At 28.8% G+C, this 17,416-nt stretch overlaps 1 protein-coding gene across 2 annotated transcripts; it reads left to right on the top strand.

Annotated features, from left to right (window-relative positions):
- Positions 1-5,828: 5,828 nt before the first annotated feature.
- On the top strand, positions 5,829-8,085 carry LOC141670603 (uncharacterized). Of its 2 annotated transcripts, XM_074476536.1 has the most exons (3): positions 5,829-6,669; positions 6,765-7,359; positions 7,498-8,085. In XM_074476536.1, exons 1-3 carry the CDS (start codon positions 5,969-5,971, stop codon positions 7,837-7,839), a joined length of 1,638 nt encoding a protein of 545 aa, XP_074332637.1. In that variant the 5' UTR covers positions 5,829-5,968; the 3' UTR covers positions 7,840-8,085. The 2 variants fall into 2 exon arrangements, with proteins under 2 accessions (XP_074332637.1, XP_074332636.1); XM_074476535.1 differs by having other exon boundaries at positions 5,833-6,669; positions 6,765-8,080.
- The last annotated feature ends 9,331 nt before the right edge of the window (positions 8,086-17,416 follow it).

The following is a 17,416-nucleotide window of genomic DNA, read 5'->3' as shown; positions in this document are numbered from 1 at the left end:
ATCTACCTGGTCACACCTGAATATCTCCCTGTTGAACGGAGACTTTACCTCGTTCCCAGAATGGTTACAACTGGTGTTTGATCAGCAGAATACAGAAAAAATTCACATCATTGTAATGATAAGCTGGATGTTGTGGAAAAACAGAAACGACTTAGTGTGGAACCAACATAGTGCAGATTCAGCAGAGGTGATTGAGTCAACAATCTCAGTTCTTAACCAATGGAGAAGTGTTCAAGACATGGACCGTTTTATGGGTTACATTACTCAGGAGGACGGGGACGAACACTGGAACCCACCACCGTTTGATAGTATTAAGATCAATACTGACGCAACCATCTTTCAAGATTCTGATATGTATAGCCATGCGTTTGTTGTTCAAGATCACAATGGAAGGCTAGTCGAAGCAGGCTCAAAGTGCAGCAGAGGTAACTTAAGTCCAGATTTGGCAGAAGCTCTAAGCATTAGGGAGGCCTTGAGTTGGTTGAAGGAGAAGGAGTATGTAAATGCAGTGCTCGAATCTGACTGCTTATAAGTAGTACAGGCAATACGAAGCTCTTTTGTCTGCTTTTCTTATTTAGGGAGAGTAGTAGACGAGTGCCGTAAATTACTTAGTGAGTTTAAGTAGCAAAAACGTTAAGTTTAAGTTTGTTAAACGTTCAGCGAACAAAGTAGCTCACTACCTAGCGAGATACAATTGTTCCATGGTTGTGCGTAGTTGGAGGGTGGGAGATGTCCACCCCGAGTTTCACTCTGTTCTTGTAAACGATATTCGAAAGTAATGAAAGTTATTCTTCTTGGTGCCAAAAAAAAACTTACCTTTATCACTTGTTGTATTTATCATTTTACTCCTATAAATTCTCAGCTGTAACATATCAATAAATTTAACTTGTATCAATACGATACTTAAGTTTTACACAAACTTCAATGCATGATTCAATTGTCCAAAAACAAATGTGTTGTCATGCACCCTCCTCAAATTAGGGTACCTCTCACGAGACTCCGTGGAATCATACTTATAGGCATATTTTTTGCCAAAAGACATGCCCAATTGGCATGTCATTTATCAATTAAATATAATAAAATATAAAACATATTTATTATACTAATATACAGTGAACTTGAATATAAAATTAAAGTTAGTTGATAGTAACAACCGAATACCATCATAATACTCATTTACAGTTGTAACTTTTTAAATACTCAAATATATGTAAATATTTTATAATTATATTTGTATTTTTGGATATTTCTAATATTAAAATAATTATTAAAAAAATAAAAAAATAGAAAAAAAGGCATGCCAAATCATGAAAAGACATATCTAACTAATTGACGTCATTGCATATCCATCTTGACATGTACGTGCGGCTGTGACATGCACCCTACCTCACATACGATTAAAACAGAACAAATTCACTCTTTTATTGTTCACTCATGGGATATTTTGCTGTACACATGCAAGTTTCCCTGTTTTCACTTTTGACAACTTGTACAAATAACGAAGAAGTCAGAGCTAGACCCGACAATACTGGTACATGACACGTGAGCATGGTACGAAATGACACGAATAATTAGTGTTTTAATTCAAAAATCTGGTACACGAATACGAAAAATACGAATATAATTAATATCGGGTTTGGGTTTTAAATATAGATACAATATACGAAACGAAAGTACACGAAATAAATATTTAATTAAATTTTTAAAAATATTTAATATACATATATATACTAAATACTAAATGTGAATTTTACCTATTCTAAAAAACATATATATTATTGTAAATCATAAAATATATTTTATTGTTCCTTAATTATGTGAGTGAGCACTTCAATATTTAAGTATCTATTGCATTTTTTAACAATTAATATTTTTCGTATATAATCCATATACTTTAGTGTACTAAATCGTGTAAACACGAATATATTAGTTCCGGGTTAGTGTTACCAAATTGGTATACGAATGCAAATTCGGATCGGCTTCAGGTTTAAGGTTTGGTACACGAAAACAGGAAAATACACGAAACGTTTGTACACGACACAGAACGTTGCCAGGTCTAGTCAGAGGGGCTCAGAAAATTCGAAGCCCGGAATTTGATCCGATCCGAAAAAAAATCAGATTCGAAAAAAGCTCGTCCCGGTTCAATTCTGCCCACGGACCGTAAATTAGCCTCTTTTTTTCTTGAAAATTCGACTCAGCCTGAAACCCGAAAAATCGGGATAAAAACCATGATTTAACAAAGCCCAGATAAAAACCTGGGTTTTTTTGAAAGATAGATAAAAAAAGGAAATTTTTATATAAAATTTGAAAATATACAATATTTTTTATAATTTTTAAAAATTATAATATAATAAAGTAAAAGCAATTAAGGTATATATAATTATTTATATATTATATTAAGAAACAATATTTATTTCGGTGTCTAAAATACTTAATCTCTACTGATATATCAAGATATTATTTCTCCGATATTTAAACTACTCATAGTTCGAGTTATAACATATAAAAATATAATTTTTAATATATAAATAAAAAATTCGGATAAAACCCATTTCTACCCGATCCGTCCCGGACCGCGGGTCCAAAACGGGCCTTATTTCCTTAGAAAGCCCGGACTAATCCATTTCCTAAAAAACCGGTTTTTTAGTCTGGGTCAATCACGGGGGTGAGTACTTCGTTCTAAAACTCGTTTTTAATCCTTCATTCGATTCAATTTTCGGGGAACCAGGTCGAAAATCGATTTTGTCCGAGTTTGACTTTATTATTTTTTTTTAAAAAAAAATATCTAACAAAAATTTATATAAGTTTTAATCCACATACACAAAAAATATATGAATTATATATAAAATATAAAATTATTAATAATCTGAAGGACTTCGAGTATTTTCCGAGTTTCGAGTACTCATTTCTTATCGGACCAATTTCCGATTTTTAAAATTTTGATCTAAATTATACTAATATAGTAATTTCCAAACAGTAATGCGTAATTTTACTACTCGTACTAGTTACTAGCATCATTTTGTTGAAAGCATAAAATTTAATATTTAAACTTTTATTCATAGAAAGAATTTTTTTAAAAAATAATCAAAGCAGGTATATAATCAAGTAACATTAAAATACGCATAAAAGTCTGGGGCAACTAATTTGGGATGAAGAGGGTATCTTTTACTAATACCATTATCTAATAGTAAATCTACGTTTGGATATGACACTGACAAATACATATTAAAGTCAAAATAAAGTCTACACTGAGTAGAAGTCAATATGTGTTAGTCGAGATTTAAGTATATAAAATTTTAAAAATATTTATATAATTTTCTAATGAGTATCAAAATTTAGTACTTTTGTATTTTTAATAGAATATGGTTTCGTATATGAGTATATATAGTTGATAACTCGTGCGAAATACGAGCCAGAGATTAAAATTATTGAATTAGTATTTATAGAGAATTTTACTCATAATCCGTACAAAATACGAACATAAATTAATATATTAATATCAAATTTTAAATTGATACCTGCAAAGAATAATTATGTAATTAAAAGAAATGAAATCAGTTATGAAATTCCCCGGTATGAATCTAGTTCTGCATTATTTTACTTGTTATAGAAATCTATATTGATATCGAATATTAAATTGGTATTTGCAAAGAATACTTATATAGTTAAAAGAATCGAATTAGTTCTCAAATTTTCCAGTATAATTCTAATTATGCATTGTCTTACTTGTTATAAATCTAACATATTAGTTTTGTTTTTTTTGTGAAACGAATTGTATAATTATCTTATGTACACAATATTTGTTATTTTAGATAAATTAATATCAATTAATATTATTTTATAATTATCTTATAATTAGGTTTTTCGATATAGTTTATTTAATATTATTTGATAATTATCTTTTAAAATATTATTTGATTAAATGTAATTTATTTAATATTATTTAATTATTGATAAAAATAAAATTTTAAATTAAAAGTAAATATATATTATTATACTTAATTTAATATTAATTGATATAATCTAAATATAATTTAAAAAATTGTTACTGTTAGAAAAAGTTTTTACTAAAAAGCAAAAACCCTTTATTACATAATAAAACAGATTCTTCCGCAGGGAAAGTAGCTAGACCAGGTTCGCAATCTTGAGGCCGAGAAAGAGCGATCATTGTGATGGAACATTGGTAAAAACAATCTTAAATCAATAATTTTTAGTTTAAAATTATAACACTAAAGTCATTATTTTTATTTAATTATTTTAAAAATAATATTTTTAATTTAAATTGACTCTTTGATGAACACTAGAAAATAAAGTCTATATAAAATAAAAATCAATTCACGTTAGTAGTTTCATTAATAGTTAGTAGGACTGCACAGAATTCCGGTCCGGACCTGTAATCCGGACCGGACCGGGTCTACCGGTCCAAGACCCGAACTAGACCGAACATATCCAGTCTGGTCCCCGTCCTTATAATTGAAAAAATCCAGTCTTCAGTCCGGTCCGGTCCGGTCCAGTCCAATCCGGTCAAGGCCTGAATGGATCCGAATTTATATATCTAATTATTTTATCTTTACTTTATTTCTTATAAGATCATATATAGATATTAAATAATCACCCATATCATATTTTATTGATCCAGATCAATGGATAATAAATTAATATAATAAAATAGATCGATACTACACTTTAAATTAGTAAATGTCGCACTTCATATGATAAAACATTAATATTCATACACTTAAAAATTAATATTTATTTTTAAAATAATAAGATATATACTTACTATTAAATTTTTATTGACGTACCAAGTAACAAACTTTTTAATGTCTTTAAATTTAAAATAAAAATTGAAATAAAATTATATAAATAATTTTTTATATAAATATTAATTAAACTGGTCCAAATCGGGTTTTTCTGGTCCAGTCCGGTCCAGATAAAGTCGATCCGGTCCTCAGTCCTTAATTTTGAAAAATTCTGGTCTTCAGTCCGGGTCGGCCCGGTTCGGTCCTGGTTTTGACCTTTGTGCTGCCCTAATAGTAAGTAGGTTTTCAAAATTAAAAATAAATATACATTATTTTACTTAATTTAATGTAACTCAGTAAAATCCTAATATAATTAATAAATTCGCTTAAAAAATATTTTTTTCATTAATAAAAGTAAATAGAAATTTGAATGAACACTAATTAACAGAGTTTATAGAGAACGTAATTCAATTTATGTTTGGTGAGTACTAAAGTTTGATATTTTGATATTTCGTATTCTCTGCAACAAAACATGATTTCACTTATTAATAAAAAGTATAAATTTCACACATATCAATTTGTCTTGACCGGTACTTAGAAATAAATTTTGTACGGCAAATGACAATCGTCAGATCTAAAGGCATATAAATAAGAACCATCAGATAAAATAATAAAATAATATTATATTAATATTCAAACCAGTTTCATAGGTTCATGGTTCGAATCCATCAACAACGTATTATATTTAAACTTTCATATTCTTTATTTTAACAATTTTTCATGTGTTCAGGGTTCGAGTCCCGTGAATAATATATTATATTATTTTATTTACTTTCAGTTAAGTCCCAAATTATCATAAAATATTTATTTTAATAACTTATTATATTTTTCAATTTACTTTCCAACTATTGAAAATATATATCAAAATATAAATAATTTTAAAATAAAATATATTATAAAAAATCACTAAATGTTAAAAGCAATCTGTGCATGAGACTATAAAAGTATATATTCCACATAAGAGGATCCGATTTCAAATTTATTAAGACATTTTATTATAGAGTTCTTTATTATATATATACTAAAATATCAGGTTTAGCATGTGCTATCTCATCCATCCCTGGTCCTGAATTTGTTGGAGTCAACCCTAAAGCAAAGAGTTTTGATACCACTTTTGCCTCATTTTCTTATTTCTACATTTCTGTCTTGCTACTCCTTCACTCGAAATGAGTTCAGTACTGGAGCACTTTACCAATTTAGGACACACATTAAGTTTAAAAGAGAATGATGTTATTGGAGTGGATGCAGCATGTAACCTTTGCAGTAAAACTATTATAGGCTGCCCAACATTATCTTGCGATAACAATCATGCTGATTGTCTAAATTTCTACCTACACAAGAGTTGTGCTCAATTAACCACACACTTGAATTACCATCAGCACAACAAACACTCCCTTGCTCTCGACTCAACCTGTCCTTATCGTTGTGATGGCTGTTATCGCATTGCAGATTCGTTCAGTTATAGATGTGATGATTGTGATTTCGATGTATGCGTGGTTTGTGTTCTGGAACAGAGAGAACTTCATCATATAGGTCACGAGGAGCACACATTAACGTTGATGAAGAGGGAAGCCTTGTTCATGTGTGATGCTTGTGGAGACGAAGCTAAAGACTCTTCCTACGTATGCATACCGTGTGAATTTTGGATCCACGAGAAGTGTGCTATGTCACCGTTGATTATTCCAGATACTGTGTATCATGATCATCCTCTTCATCTCGTCTACTCCATTCCGGACATGCATCGGTATTTTGAGCGTATGTGCGCAATCTGTGAAAAGTTAGTTTCAGTAAACCGGTGGCTGTACTATTGTCACAAGTGCACCTTTTTCGTCCACATGAATTGTGCTTCATCAACTGTTTCTCTGGAGTGAGTTCCCTTTATTTGGTGTTATTTCTTAATTTGTGGTCATCTAGATCGTGACTATTGTTATGCGTGAACTAACTTTAAATTTTTAATCACAGAAATGAGACAGAGGCAGAGGGCATCGATGATGAACCGGATTTGATAAAATTTCCTCTTCCTGGCGAGGAATCACTATTTGATCTCATCAGAAACCAGCTAGAAAATATCAAACGTTCCCCCGACTACCCTGAATATCCAGAAACAATTGACCCTGAATGTGCTAAAAAACATCCGTTAGTTGTGCGTGAGTTTTTTGGCGAGGAAGATTCCGACGAGGATGATGATGAGCGAAAAGTGTTGATATGTGATGGGTGCATTCAGCCTATAACTGTTTCCCATCTGCCTTATTATGCTTGCCTCCAGTGTGGTTATTTTCTCCACTCTTATTGTGCTAATAATTTACCCCCAGTGTTGCCTGCAGGAGCATCCCCGTTTCACCCGGAGCATGTGCTCCGCCTGAGGAAGCCTATTAGATTCTATAGTTTTGTCAAATGTGGAATTTGCAGGTTCGAAACAAATGGATTCTACTATCAGTGCGAGACTTGTGACATTAAAATTGATATTCCTTGTGCATCTATGCCGGCCAGGATAAAACACATTTCTCACAAGAAGCACTCCCTTGCTATGTCTCTACTCAAAGATTCCGTGTGTAGGGTAAGCAACTTTAAGATTACCGAATGCACGGGATATGCCTGTAAGACTTGTAAAAACTTCCAAATTCATATAGTATCTGCATTTTATCCGGGCAAGATAAAGCAGAGATATGATCCTCACCCCATAACCTTGATGCAGCCCCTGTTCCACTACGAGGGAGTATTCTACTGTGAAATATGTGAAGAACAAGTTAACAATCAATTGTGGCTCTACCATTGTTATGAAACTGATCTCTCCTTTCACAATGAATGTCTGCATTGGTACGAAAACATCAAATTTGGAGGGACCATTGTAGTTGAGATTGGTAATAAAAACCACACACTTACACTGGTTTTAAAGAGGAGGGCTAGAAAGAAATCACCCCACTACATTTGTTGTAATTGTGGAAAAAAGTACAAACTTGAATATTTTTTTGAATGTTATGGCTGTGGATACCTTCAATGCCAGAAATGTAGCCTTCAAATCTTGGGTGATTGTTGAGCCAGCATTCAGCATACTTCTGGATCTTCACCAGTGCCTTTTAATCTCTAATGCCTCTTCAAGCTATTGTATTAGTCTTCTGGTCCGGACCTAAACTGAACTATGGCATAAGAATTTTGATTCCGATGTCATCAGGTTTCCATGTCCAAACTTTCCTTCTGATTCCAATGTCACGTTTTTAAGACTTACTTTTTTCCAGTGTTGTAAAAAATGCAAATCGGACCTAAGCGGTGAGATCACCTTCTAGCGCTTAAGCGCTAAAGCGGACGCTTAAGTGGTTTTAAAAGCGGACGCTTAATCCGATGATAAATAAATATGTATATATTAAAAGTAATGAATATTTTTTTGAATAAAGAGATAACATTCACGTATTATAATAAATAAATAAAATAATCATTCACAAAGTCATAATCAACTTAAAAAATACAAGTAACATTTAAAAATATCAAATTATACCTTTTTTAAAAATAAGATTTATTTTTTTCTAATTATTTTTAATTCCCCTTTTAATTGGTCAAAAACCGCTTAATCGGTCAAAATCCGCTTAATTCTGCTTAGACCCGCTTAAACCCGCTTAAATTTTATTAAACGCTTAAATATCCGATTTTGCACTAATCCAAGCTCTTTGACATCCGATTCCGCTTAAGCGTCCGCTTAATGCGCTTTTTACAACACCTTTTTTCCCTATCTTTGGCTAATGCTCGTTACTCTGTGTACTACATTTAATTTACCAAGAGCACAACAATAAACATAATTGTGCATCACGTATTTGTTTTGCTTCCATACCAATTACGTATGTGAATTATTATGCTTGTGAATTAGGTCCATAGAACTTAAAAACAAATACGTATTCAATGCATAATTTATATATTTAATGCATAATTTTTTATTTCAATTTTTTCAATCTCTTATTCCAATTCTTTCAATCTTTACTAAATTTGAATATTTTTAAGATTAACTTAGTAAAAAAGATTTTTATTCAAATATTTTCTATTATTTAATAAAATGTATATTGTAAATATAATCAAAACATTTTATATTTAAACAAATAAATATTGTATAGAATTATATTTTTTTGAAATTTATTATAATGTTATAAGTGAAAAATTTATTTTAATACATAATATTATATATTTGTATAACTTAAAATCGAATCGGATTCAAATTAATTAAGATCAAATTAAAACTGAAATTTCAAATTTCCCATTCGATTTTAGGTTAACAATACTCATTCCTAAACATCTGCGCGCAAATAATATATTAACTCGGCGACTTTGACATTTCAAGGTCTCAGTACTTAAATGCCCATGTGAATGTGTCAATGTGATCCAATTGTATTACTAATAATAAAAACAGATCTCGGCGTTAATTATATAAACAAATCCAAACATCACATGTGAACTTGTCACAATAACTCGACTATATAAACAAATCCAGAAAACGGAGCTCTGCGGAGGGGACATCAGATGTATTGAAGGCACTGCGAACTTACCAGTGCAGGGATGGCAACATTTCCGAGACGCAACGGTCGGAAACAGCTAATTGACCTGAATGGTTTTTAATTTTTATCGAACTGTTTACTGTTTGTTAAAAAATTTAATTTATTTATTTAAAAATCAATTGAATTTAATTTGAATTTGATTTTTAGGCCAACCCAACCAAAGCCTGACGTGAATACCCGAAATCTTATTTAAGCCGAAATAGGATCATAATCCGACCTAACCCGATATATATATATATATATTAAATTCAACATATTATCATTATATATTCACATTATACATTTAAATAATTGAGAAATAATTATATAATACTTAATTTAATTGAGTAACTAAATATAAACCGTTTGAATTTATTAAAAGTTGGTAATTAGATTCTTGATGAAAAGAGAATATTTAAAATATAAAAATCTTTTTATTACGACATCCGTGATACTTCCTAAAATCGAAAACCGTTGTCGTATTTATTGTTTGAGATGAGAAAATTTATATCAGGTGATCTCGTCTCGATTTGATTTATTCCTACCGATAATAGGAAATCTTATTAGGAAAGCTTTTAAAAAAAACTGGCAATTACTTTTTTGGTTTATAAATGACATTATTGATATTTATTTTAGAACAAAATAAAACATTACAAACCCGTTGGTTAGTAGTTTGCACTATGCGCTCATATTAATTTAAGAGAAAAATGCACCTCTAACTGCGTTATAATAAAGGTAGAGTTCTAATTATAATTATAAAAGTACCCCTTCATTTAAATTAAAAATCTCTTAAATTCTTTTAGATTCGCTTAAATTCGGTGAGTATTAAGCCTTCAATTTAAAATTGTTTCTTTTTATTATTTTCAACGTCTAACAAGTTGCTTATGCACACTAACAAACCGACTACACAATTTTAACGCTTACTCAATTATTAATACAGTAATGACCATGACGCATTCTATGTGACTTTTGAACTAGCTGTACATAAGTTCTACTGAGACTTGGGTGGGTTGTTAGAAGGATAATGCCTTCTTTTGTTTCATTGCATTGAGAAGTGAGCTAGCAACTGGGCTTTAGGGGGTTAATCAGCAAAGCTTAAGAGGTGCGTGTCCCAAATTAAAATTTAAGATAATTGACAAAAAAAATGGCTCTAATAATATCCTAAAATTATATAACATGTTATTGATTTTTTTCCAAATACAGTAAGATTTTTTCTTTAATATTTGCAACTCGAAATATTAATTCAATATTAGAATCATTTTAAAACAAATATAAATTATTTATCATGTTCATGAAAATTCTAAAATTACTATAAAATTTCAAAAATTTATAAAATAATATTACATGTGCATTTCTTCATGTGAAATTAAAAATCTTTTGAGAATTATTTATATATTTAAATGAAATATACATAAGGTTTAGGGTTTGTTTACCATGAGGATTTGGATGCATATCGTTAAATAATTGGTCATCATCTTAAAAATGAAATTTCAAATATTCCATTATATAGATTTGAAACCTACCAAAAGTAAATACAGTAGAACCTCGATAAATGAATGTTCGATAAATGAATAACCTCGTCTAATTAATAAATTTCTTCATTCCCAACTTGGTCCAATGAGCTTAACGAATAATTTCGCTTAATGCATTAACGAATAAATACAAATGAAGTCTTTATAGGCCCTATGTAAATATAAATGAATAATCATTATATTTCAAATAATATATTTTTATTTATATAATATATCATGAATACATTTCATTCAATGACTAATTTTCAAACACATTAATAAGTCATATTTTTTCGAAAAATGCCTCCAAAGTTGATTGTTTCCTTCCTTCCCCAAAATGCATCTGATCTTTGATTTTGTGTAAAGCATGCACCACTTCGGGAATATTTTGATCATGTTGCAGCAAATAGTTTTTTATAGTGACAATAGCTTGATATACTCCATGCATGCATATAAAACTAATCTAGAGTTCTAAAAATATGAATCTAATTAAAGTTTGCATAAAAGTTATAACTACGAGGTACATTTGAACTTAATATATACAAAATGATATAATTATAAAAAAAAGTCTAAAAATATCATTTAAATGAATTATTATTCATTTATCGATAAATAAATATTATATTCATTAATCGATAAATAAATAATCTCGCCAAATGAATATTTTTTTTCTGGTCCCAAAGGTATTCATTTATCGAGGTTCTACTGTATATATTAAACGAGGACACAAGGGAAAAAAGTTCTATTTTAATAGTTTTGAAATTACCGGTATATCCTTATTTATCCTATAATTACAAAAAAAACGCTACAAGTTTAATTTAGAAAAATATTAGTTGTATCTCTGAGTTAAAAGTGAGACTCCAAACCACTTATGCTAAGCTTTCATTTTGAAAGAAAATAAAATTCATCATCAATATTCGCAAGTACCTTACATTCTATTAAATTCCCGTTTACTCTTATAATTTATTTGATGAGGCATAAAGTATACCCTATTTATTTGATAATTACAAAAAAATCACTAGAAGTTTAATTTTAAAAAATATTAGTTGGTTTTGAGAATCAAAATCAACACCTCGAAGTCAAAAGTGAGACTATAAACCACTTATGCTAGACATTCATTTTGAACAAAAATAAAACTCATTATTAATATTCGCAAGTACCCTACATTCTATTAAATTTCCGTTTACTCTTATAATCTATTTAATAAGGCATAAAATTTGTTTATACAAGTACCTTAAAATCATATTTGTAGGGATTTTTTTTTTCAAATTTAACCATAATGAAGAACACATTTTAGAAAAATAAGCACATACACAAAATATTATAAAATGGCTTATATCAATATCTTTATAATATAGATATATTAACTACATTAAGTATGTAATGATGCAAATAATATATTCTACTAAATAACAAATCGCATCATCTATCAAATTCAAAAGTGATATACAAGTTCTTTTTGAAAAGAAAGTAGTATGAATTAAGGTTGTTTGTGTTAAAAAAAAATTATACCACATTAACCGATATCAATTTGAATTTTTGGCTACATATTAATTATGAATTAAATAATCAGATAAATTCATATGCATAATTAAATTAATATATATAGTTAAGTTAAAATTATGATAATATATATAAAAAACATTGGATCAAAACATATAATTGATTTAACATATATTTGCATGAATAATACAATACACACTTATACAATACAATTAAAATGTTTAGTGCCCTCTAAAAAAATTTGTATACTATTAATGGTACCTTGGTTAGGGATCAGGTTACATGCTCAATCTAATTTAAAATTATTCATTACAAAATCATTTCAAATAGGAAAATACAAGTGGTACAAAATTACACGTGTCAGATTTTTGTTGTCTAAATATAAATGGACTCATGCATTCACATTAATAGCACCAATTAAATTATTTCAAACTGCCACATCACTCTGCCACGTCAATTTGTAACAATTTTTTGCAACTTTTTTTAAATTTAGCATTAATATATCAAGTATATGAAACAAATATAGAAATGTTGAAGTCATTTCTAATTTCGAGTAAATAAATAAAATAATTTTACTATTTATTAAGATATATAATTTTAATATTGATATAGTTAAAATGTTAAATAATTTATTGTAAAAAGCTAATAGAACAAATTTGTAACAAAAATATTAAACTAAAAAATTTAAACACAATTAATAATATAACAAGAAATAAATTTAAATTTAAGGACAAAGAAAATCAATAAAATGGTCGCGAAGTAACCTTTTAACCCTTGTATATTTAACAATTTCAAAGGTGTCATGTAACATACCAAATCGAAAAGAATAAGAGTATTCATGACCTTTATTGGTACAAGTAAATAATTAACGTGTATCAATTTTTTTGCTTTTTCGTATTGAATTATGATGGGTTTTGATAGATTATGCATTCAATGGTGGGTTTGGATGTTATAAATGATATCAGAGTTATACCCAACTGAAGTGCAGAGGCATTGTCCGAGTTTCATATGTGTGTTTATGGGCTCGACAAGTAGGGTGGTCTAACGGATAATTCCGATACGGATATGCCTATATCCGTATCCGGATCCAAAAATTCGTATCCGTATCCGTATCCGGAAATATTTAAAAAATAATATCTGAATCTGGATCCGACGTATACTATCCGGATCAAAATTCGATTTTCAAACATATTTTTTATTTTTATATTAAAAATTCAAAAAAATTGAAAAAAATACAGTAAAAATTAAAATTTTATTTTTAAAAATTTAAATAAGATTTAAAGAGATTTAATCATATTTCAATTTATTCAAAAATTAATTTTTATGTATCTTTTCAATATATTTGTCATCTTTAAATTGTTGAACTCAAATGATTTTCTTATATATGTCAACACTGTATTTACAATTATATAAAATTTGCATAAATATAATATTTATATATATGTGTATGTATTTATATACAGATACACATACTACAAATTTAATATAATAAATTTTAAATTATATATAAATTTTTAAATATTATATATTTATTCGGATTCAGATATTATCGGATACGAATATGCCTATATCCGTATCCGTATCCTCAATCGTCGGATTCAAATACGGATAATATCCGCATTATTTCAGATACAGATAATATTCGCTTTATTTCGGATACGAATGCGAATTATTCGGACGAATATCGGATTTTTCAAATTTTTTTAACAGCCCCATCGACAAGTACGTCGACCCAATAGGATGGGGTATAATTTGTAACGTCCCAAGTCAATAAGAATATAGGTATTGAGAGTTTTTATAGATAAAAGTTAACAACTAATATGTACCAAATTGCTATCTTTTTCATATTAAACTATGATGGATTTTTGGGTCTGATTTATGCATTCGGTTGTAGAATTTCATGTCATAACTGTTGTGGTAAATTGAGTTTAAAGTTTATTTTAAAAATCTTATTAGTTAAATCACAATTTTTATTTAACCCAATTTTTTATTTTAACTTTGAAGTAAATAAAATATTACTTTATATTACTTATGTGACTCATTCTTTTTAGGTTTTGAAATTTTATATATAACTATGTATTTAGTTACAATTTCGGTCAGACGAACCAACCTGATCCTCTTTTGGTAGATTAAATGGCTTTAAAAGTTAAATACGTGGTTAGATTAAAAAAATGAATTAAGAGGATTGGTTTGGCTTTATATGTTTTTTCAGCCAACCTAACTCGATTTATATTTCAATTTTTGTTTGATTATTTAATATTTATATGTTATATTTAACTATGCACTGAGCATTATATTATACTTTAATTTTTAGTTTTATAATTATATTATGCGTACACATATTACTTACAATATAATCTACATTGATACTAAAATTTATATTGTTACTCAAAACTAAATATTAGAAATAATATTAGAAATGAAAAAGTTTTTTTATTTTTAATGCGTGTATTGATATTGAAATTATTGAACTTATTCAAGCTAACCCAACCCAACATAAACTAAAACACGACGAGTATGGTTGAGTTATTAGTTTATTTTTCATTGGTTGGATCGAAAATTTTCAAATTATTTCAATTAGGTTTGATTTTAAAAAGTAAAAACACTTTCAATTCGACCAACCCGATCTGTGGACACTTAATATATAGTTACATAATTATAATTAATCAATCATACACTAAATTTATAAAATACTTATAATTTTAACTTAATAATTTTAGGATACGTGATATCGCAGAAAACGAGAATCAGAGTTAATCGATGCAAACACCGTTGAGGGATTAATCAGATAATTGGAGATCGATGGAAATAATTAACCAGATACTAATCAAAATCAATCGTTAGTATATATATTATAATTTTATTAAGTTTCTTATATTTATCACGTGGCATAACATATTTATAAGTAATATTTAGTTTTAAGTTATGTTTGCTCGTGCGGGGTGCTCATCTATATCTTATTTATAAATTTATATATATTTTAAAATTAATTCATATATGGAGGGTAGCACTCTATAAGAAACCCTCTTATATATAGAACCGTGGAGAATTATTACTTAAAAATATAAAATTTATAATTTATTTCATTTTTCATCATATATGATTACAAATTTTAATTACCAAGTTAAAACGCCAAGTTACACAATTTTTTATTTAAAAAAATCTTTGAAATTTAATGAAAATGTTTAAAATGGTTCAATGGTAGAATCATAGGGATCAAACTTAGTCAAAATTGTTCCACTGTAAAATAAAAATTTAAAATTAATTTTTTTAAAATTTTAATTGTTAATTTTTATTATATTCAAATATAATTATTATTCTAGTTTAGCATCGAATTTTATATTTTCTAAAATAAAATTTTACAATTTGTGATACGATTCTATAATAAAATCAAAGGTTCGCTACAATTCTGCATATCGAAGGGTTAATGCTGTAACGCCCCCAAATCCGGGGTCAAGGGATTTGGTCGTCACGATGAAATCTCAATCCAAAATAACCTGTTAAATCAATAAATAAATGCCAGCGGAAGATATTTATCATTTATGACCCCAAACTAATCCAAGATCTTTTAAGGTTACGGTTCTAGAAACAAGATATCCAAATTCCATAATAAATTTTTCTCTTTCTTTTAAAACTCTTTTCAATAAATTCCAACTCAAAACTAAACCCACTAGTATAACTTCGAAATGAAGTATACTAGGCCCAAATAAAATACAAAACTATAATATAATATAAACAACTTTACACAATAAAACTTACACTAGCCCGCAAACTCTGGATCAACCACCTTCCAAGAGCTTCTTCTTTGCTTCCTCAAATTATGCAGCTAACCAGCGCAATCTAATCCTCACTTTGGGTTTTTAGCAGTTAGTCACACTCGCAAAGACGCATATATTATGACATTCTGTCTCAAAATATCACCGTCCTTCTTTTCAACACTTTACTGATATGTTGCTCCTGCGATTGCTAGAACCCAGATATCCAATACCATTCCATTCTTTATCCAATACCTTGTCCTGATCAACTCGAACGATCCGCATCCAAAATAAATTCTGATCACTCCGAAGAGAATATCTGATGTCCGGAAAATATCTCCAGAAAAATCCGAAATTAATAGCCATAAACGTATACACGCTGAGATGCCATGTGGAGTAATCAACGCCTTCAAACTCCTTTTCTATGTCCCGAAAATAAATTAAAACGGAAATATAACGAAAATATGTCCCGCAAATTTTCTTCTCAAAACCTTGCAATATATATACCTATGCGTAGGTATCGAAGTGCTGATCGTTTATATATATAATAATTGAAATTTGGATGAACGGTTTGAGAGATATGAATTTTTGAAAATCGAAAAGTATATAAACAGGGAGAGAGACAAAGAGAGAGAAGAGGAGTATTGTCTGTAAACGGGGAAGGGGTGAAGAAATTAAAAGGGAGGGGCGACGCACAGGTACAGGGGGGTGGGGGGTGCGTGGCAGGTTTTTTTTTTCTTTTTCTTTCTTTCTTTCTGTTATCCACTGTACTATTTGCAGTACTTATCAACATATAAGCCTAATTTTGTCCCGAAATTTAGAATTTAACGAGCAGACTTACAGGTACAATTAACCCTAAAATTACCAAATAAGTTTTAAAATTCTCGGAATAATTAAAAACTAATAAAATAAAATTTTCATAATTTTTAAAGCATTTTTGACTTGCGCGTTATACCCGCATTTTACAATTAATGAACCGAGCTGCACTTGAAACAAATTCAGAAAATTACGAAAATAGTCTTAAAATATTACAAATAACCCGAAGTTTATAAAAACATAAATTTCGAAATTTTAAAACAATTTTTGAAACACAATTTATACCCGCTTTTAGCAATTAAACGATTCAACGCGCGGGTAAAATTAATCCTAAAAATTCCCAAAATAATTTTAAAATTCTCAGAATATTCCAAACTTAAATAAATATGAGTTTCGTAATTTTTGAAGAATTTTGAAATTAAATACGGATTTTACAAATAAATGAAATCAGAAAATCATGAAGTGCTAAATAATTGATGAAATATTGATTTCTAAATTTTATAAAATCCCAA

This window comes from Apium graveolens, chromosome 7, assembly GCF_009905375.1.
Source record: "Apium graveolens cultivar Ventura chromosome 7, ASM990537v1, whole genome shotgun sequence".
NCBI lineage: Eukaryota > Viridiplantae > Streptophyta > Magnoliopsida > Apiales > Apiaceae > Apium > Apium graveolens.
The sequence above is the reverse complement of the archived record's forward strand: the minus strand, read 5'-3'. Positions and strand labels throughout refer to the sequence as shown.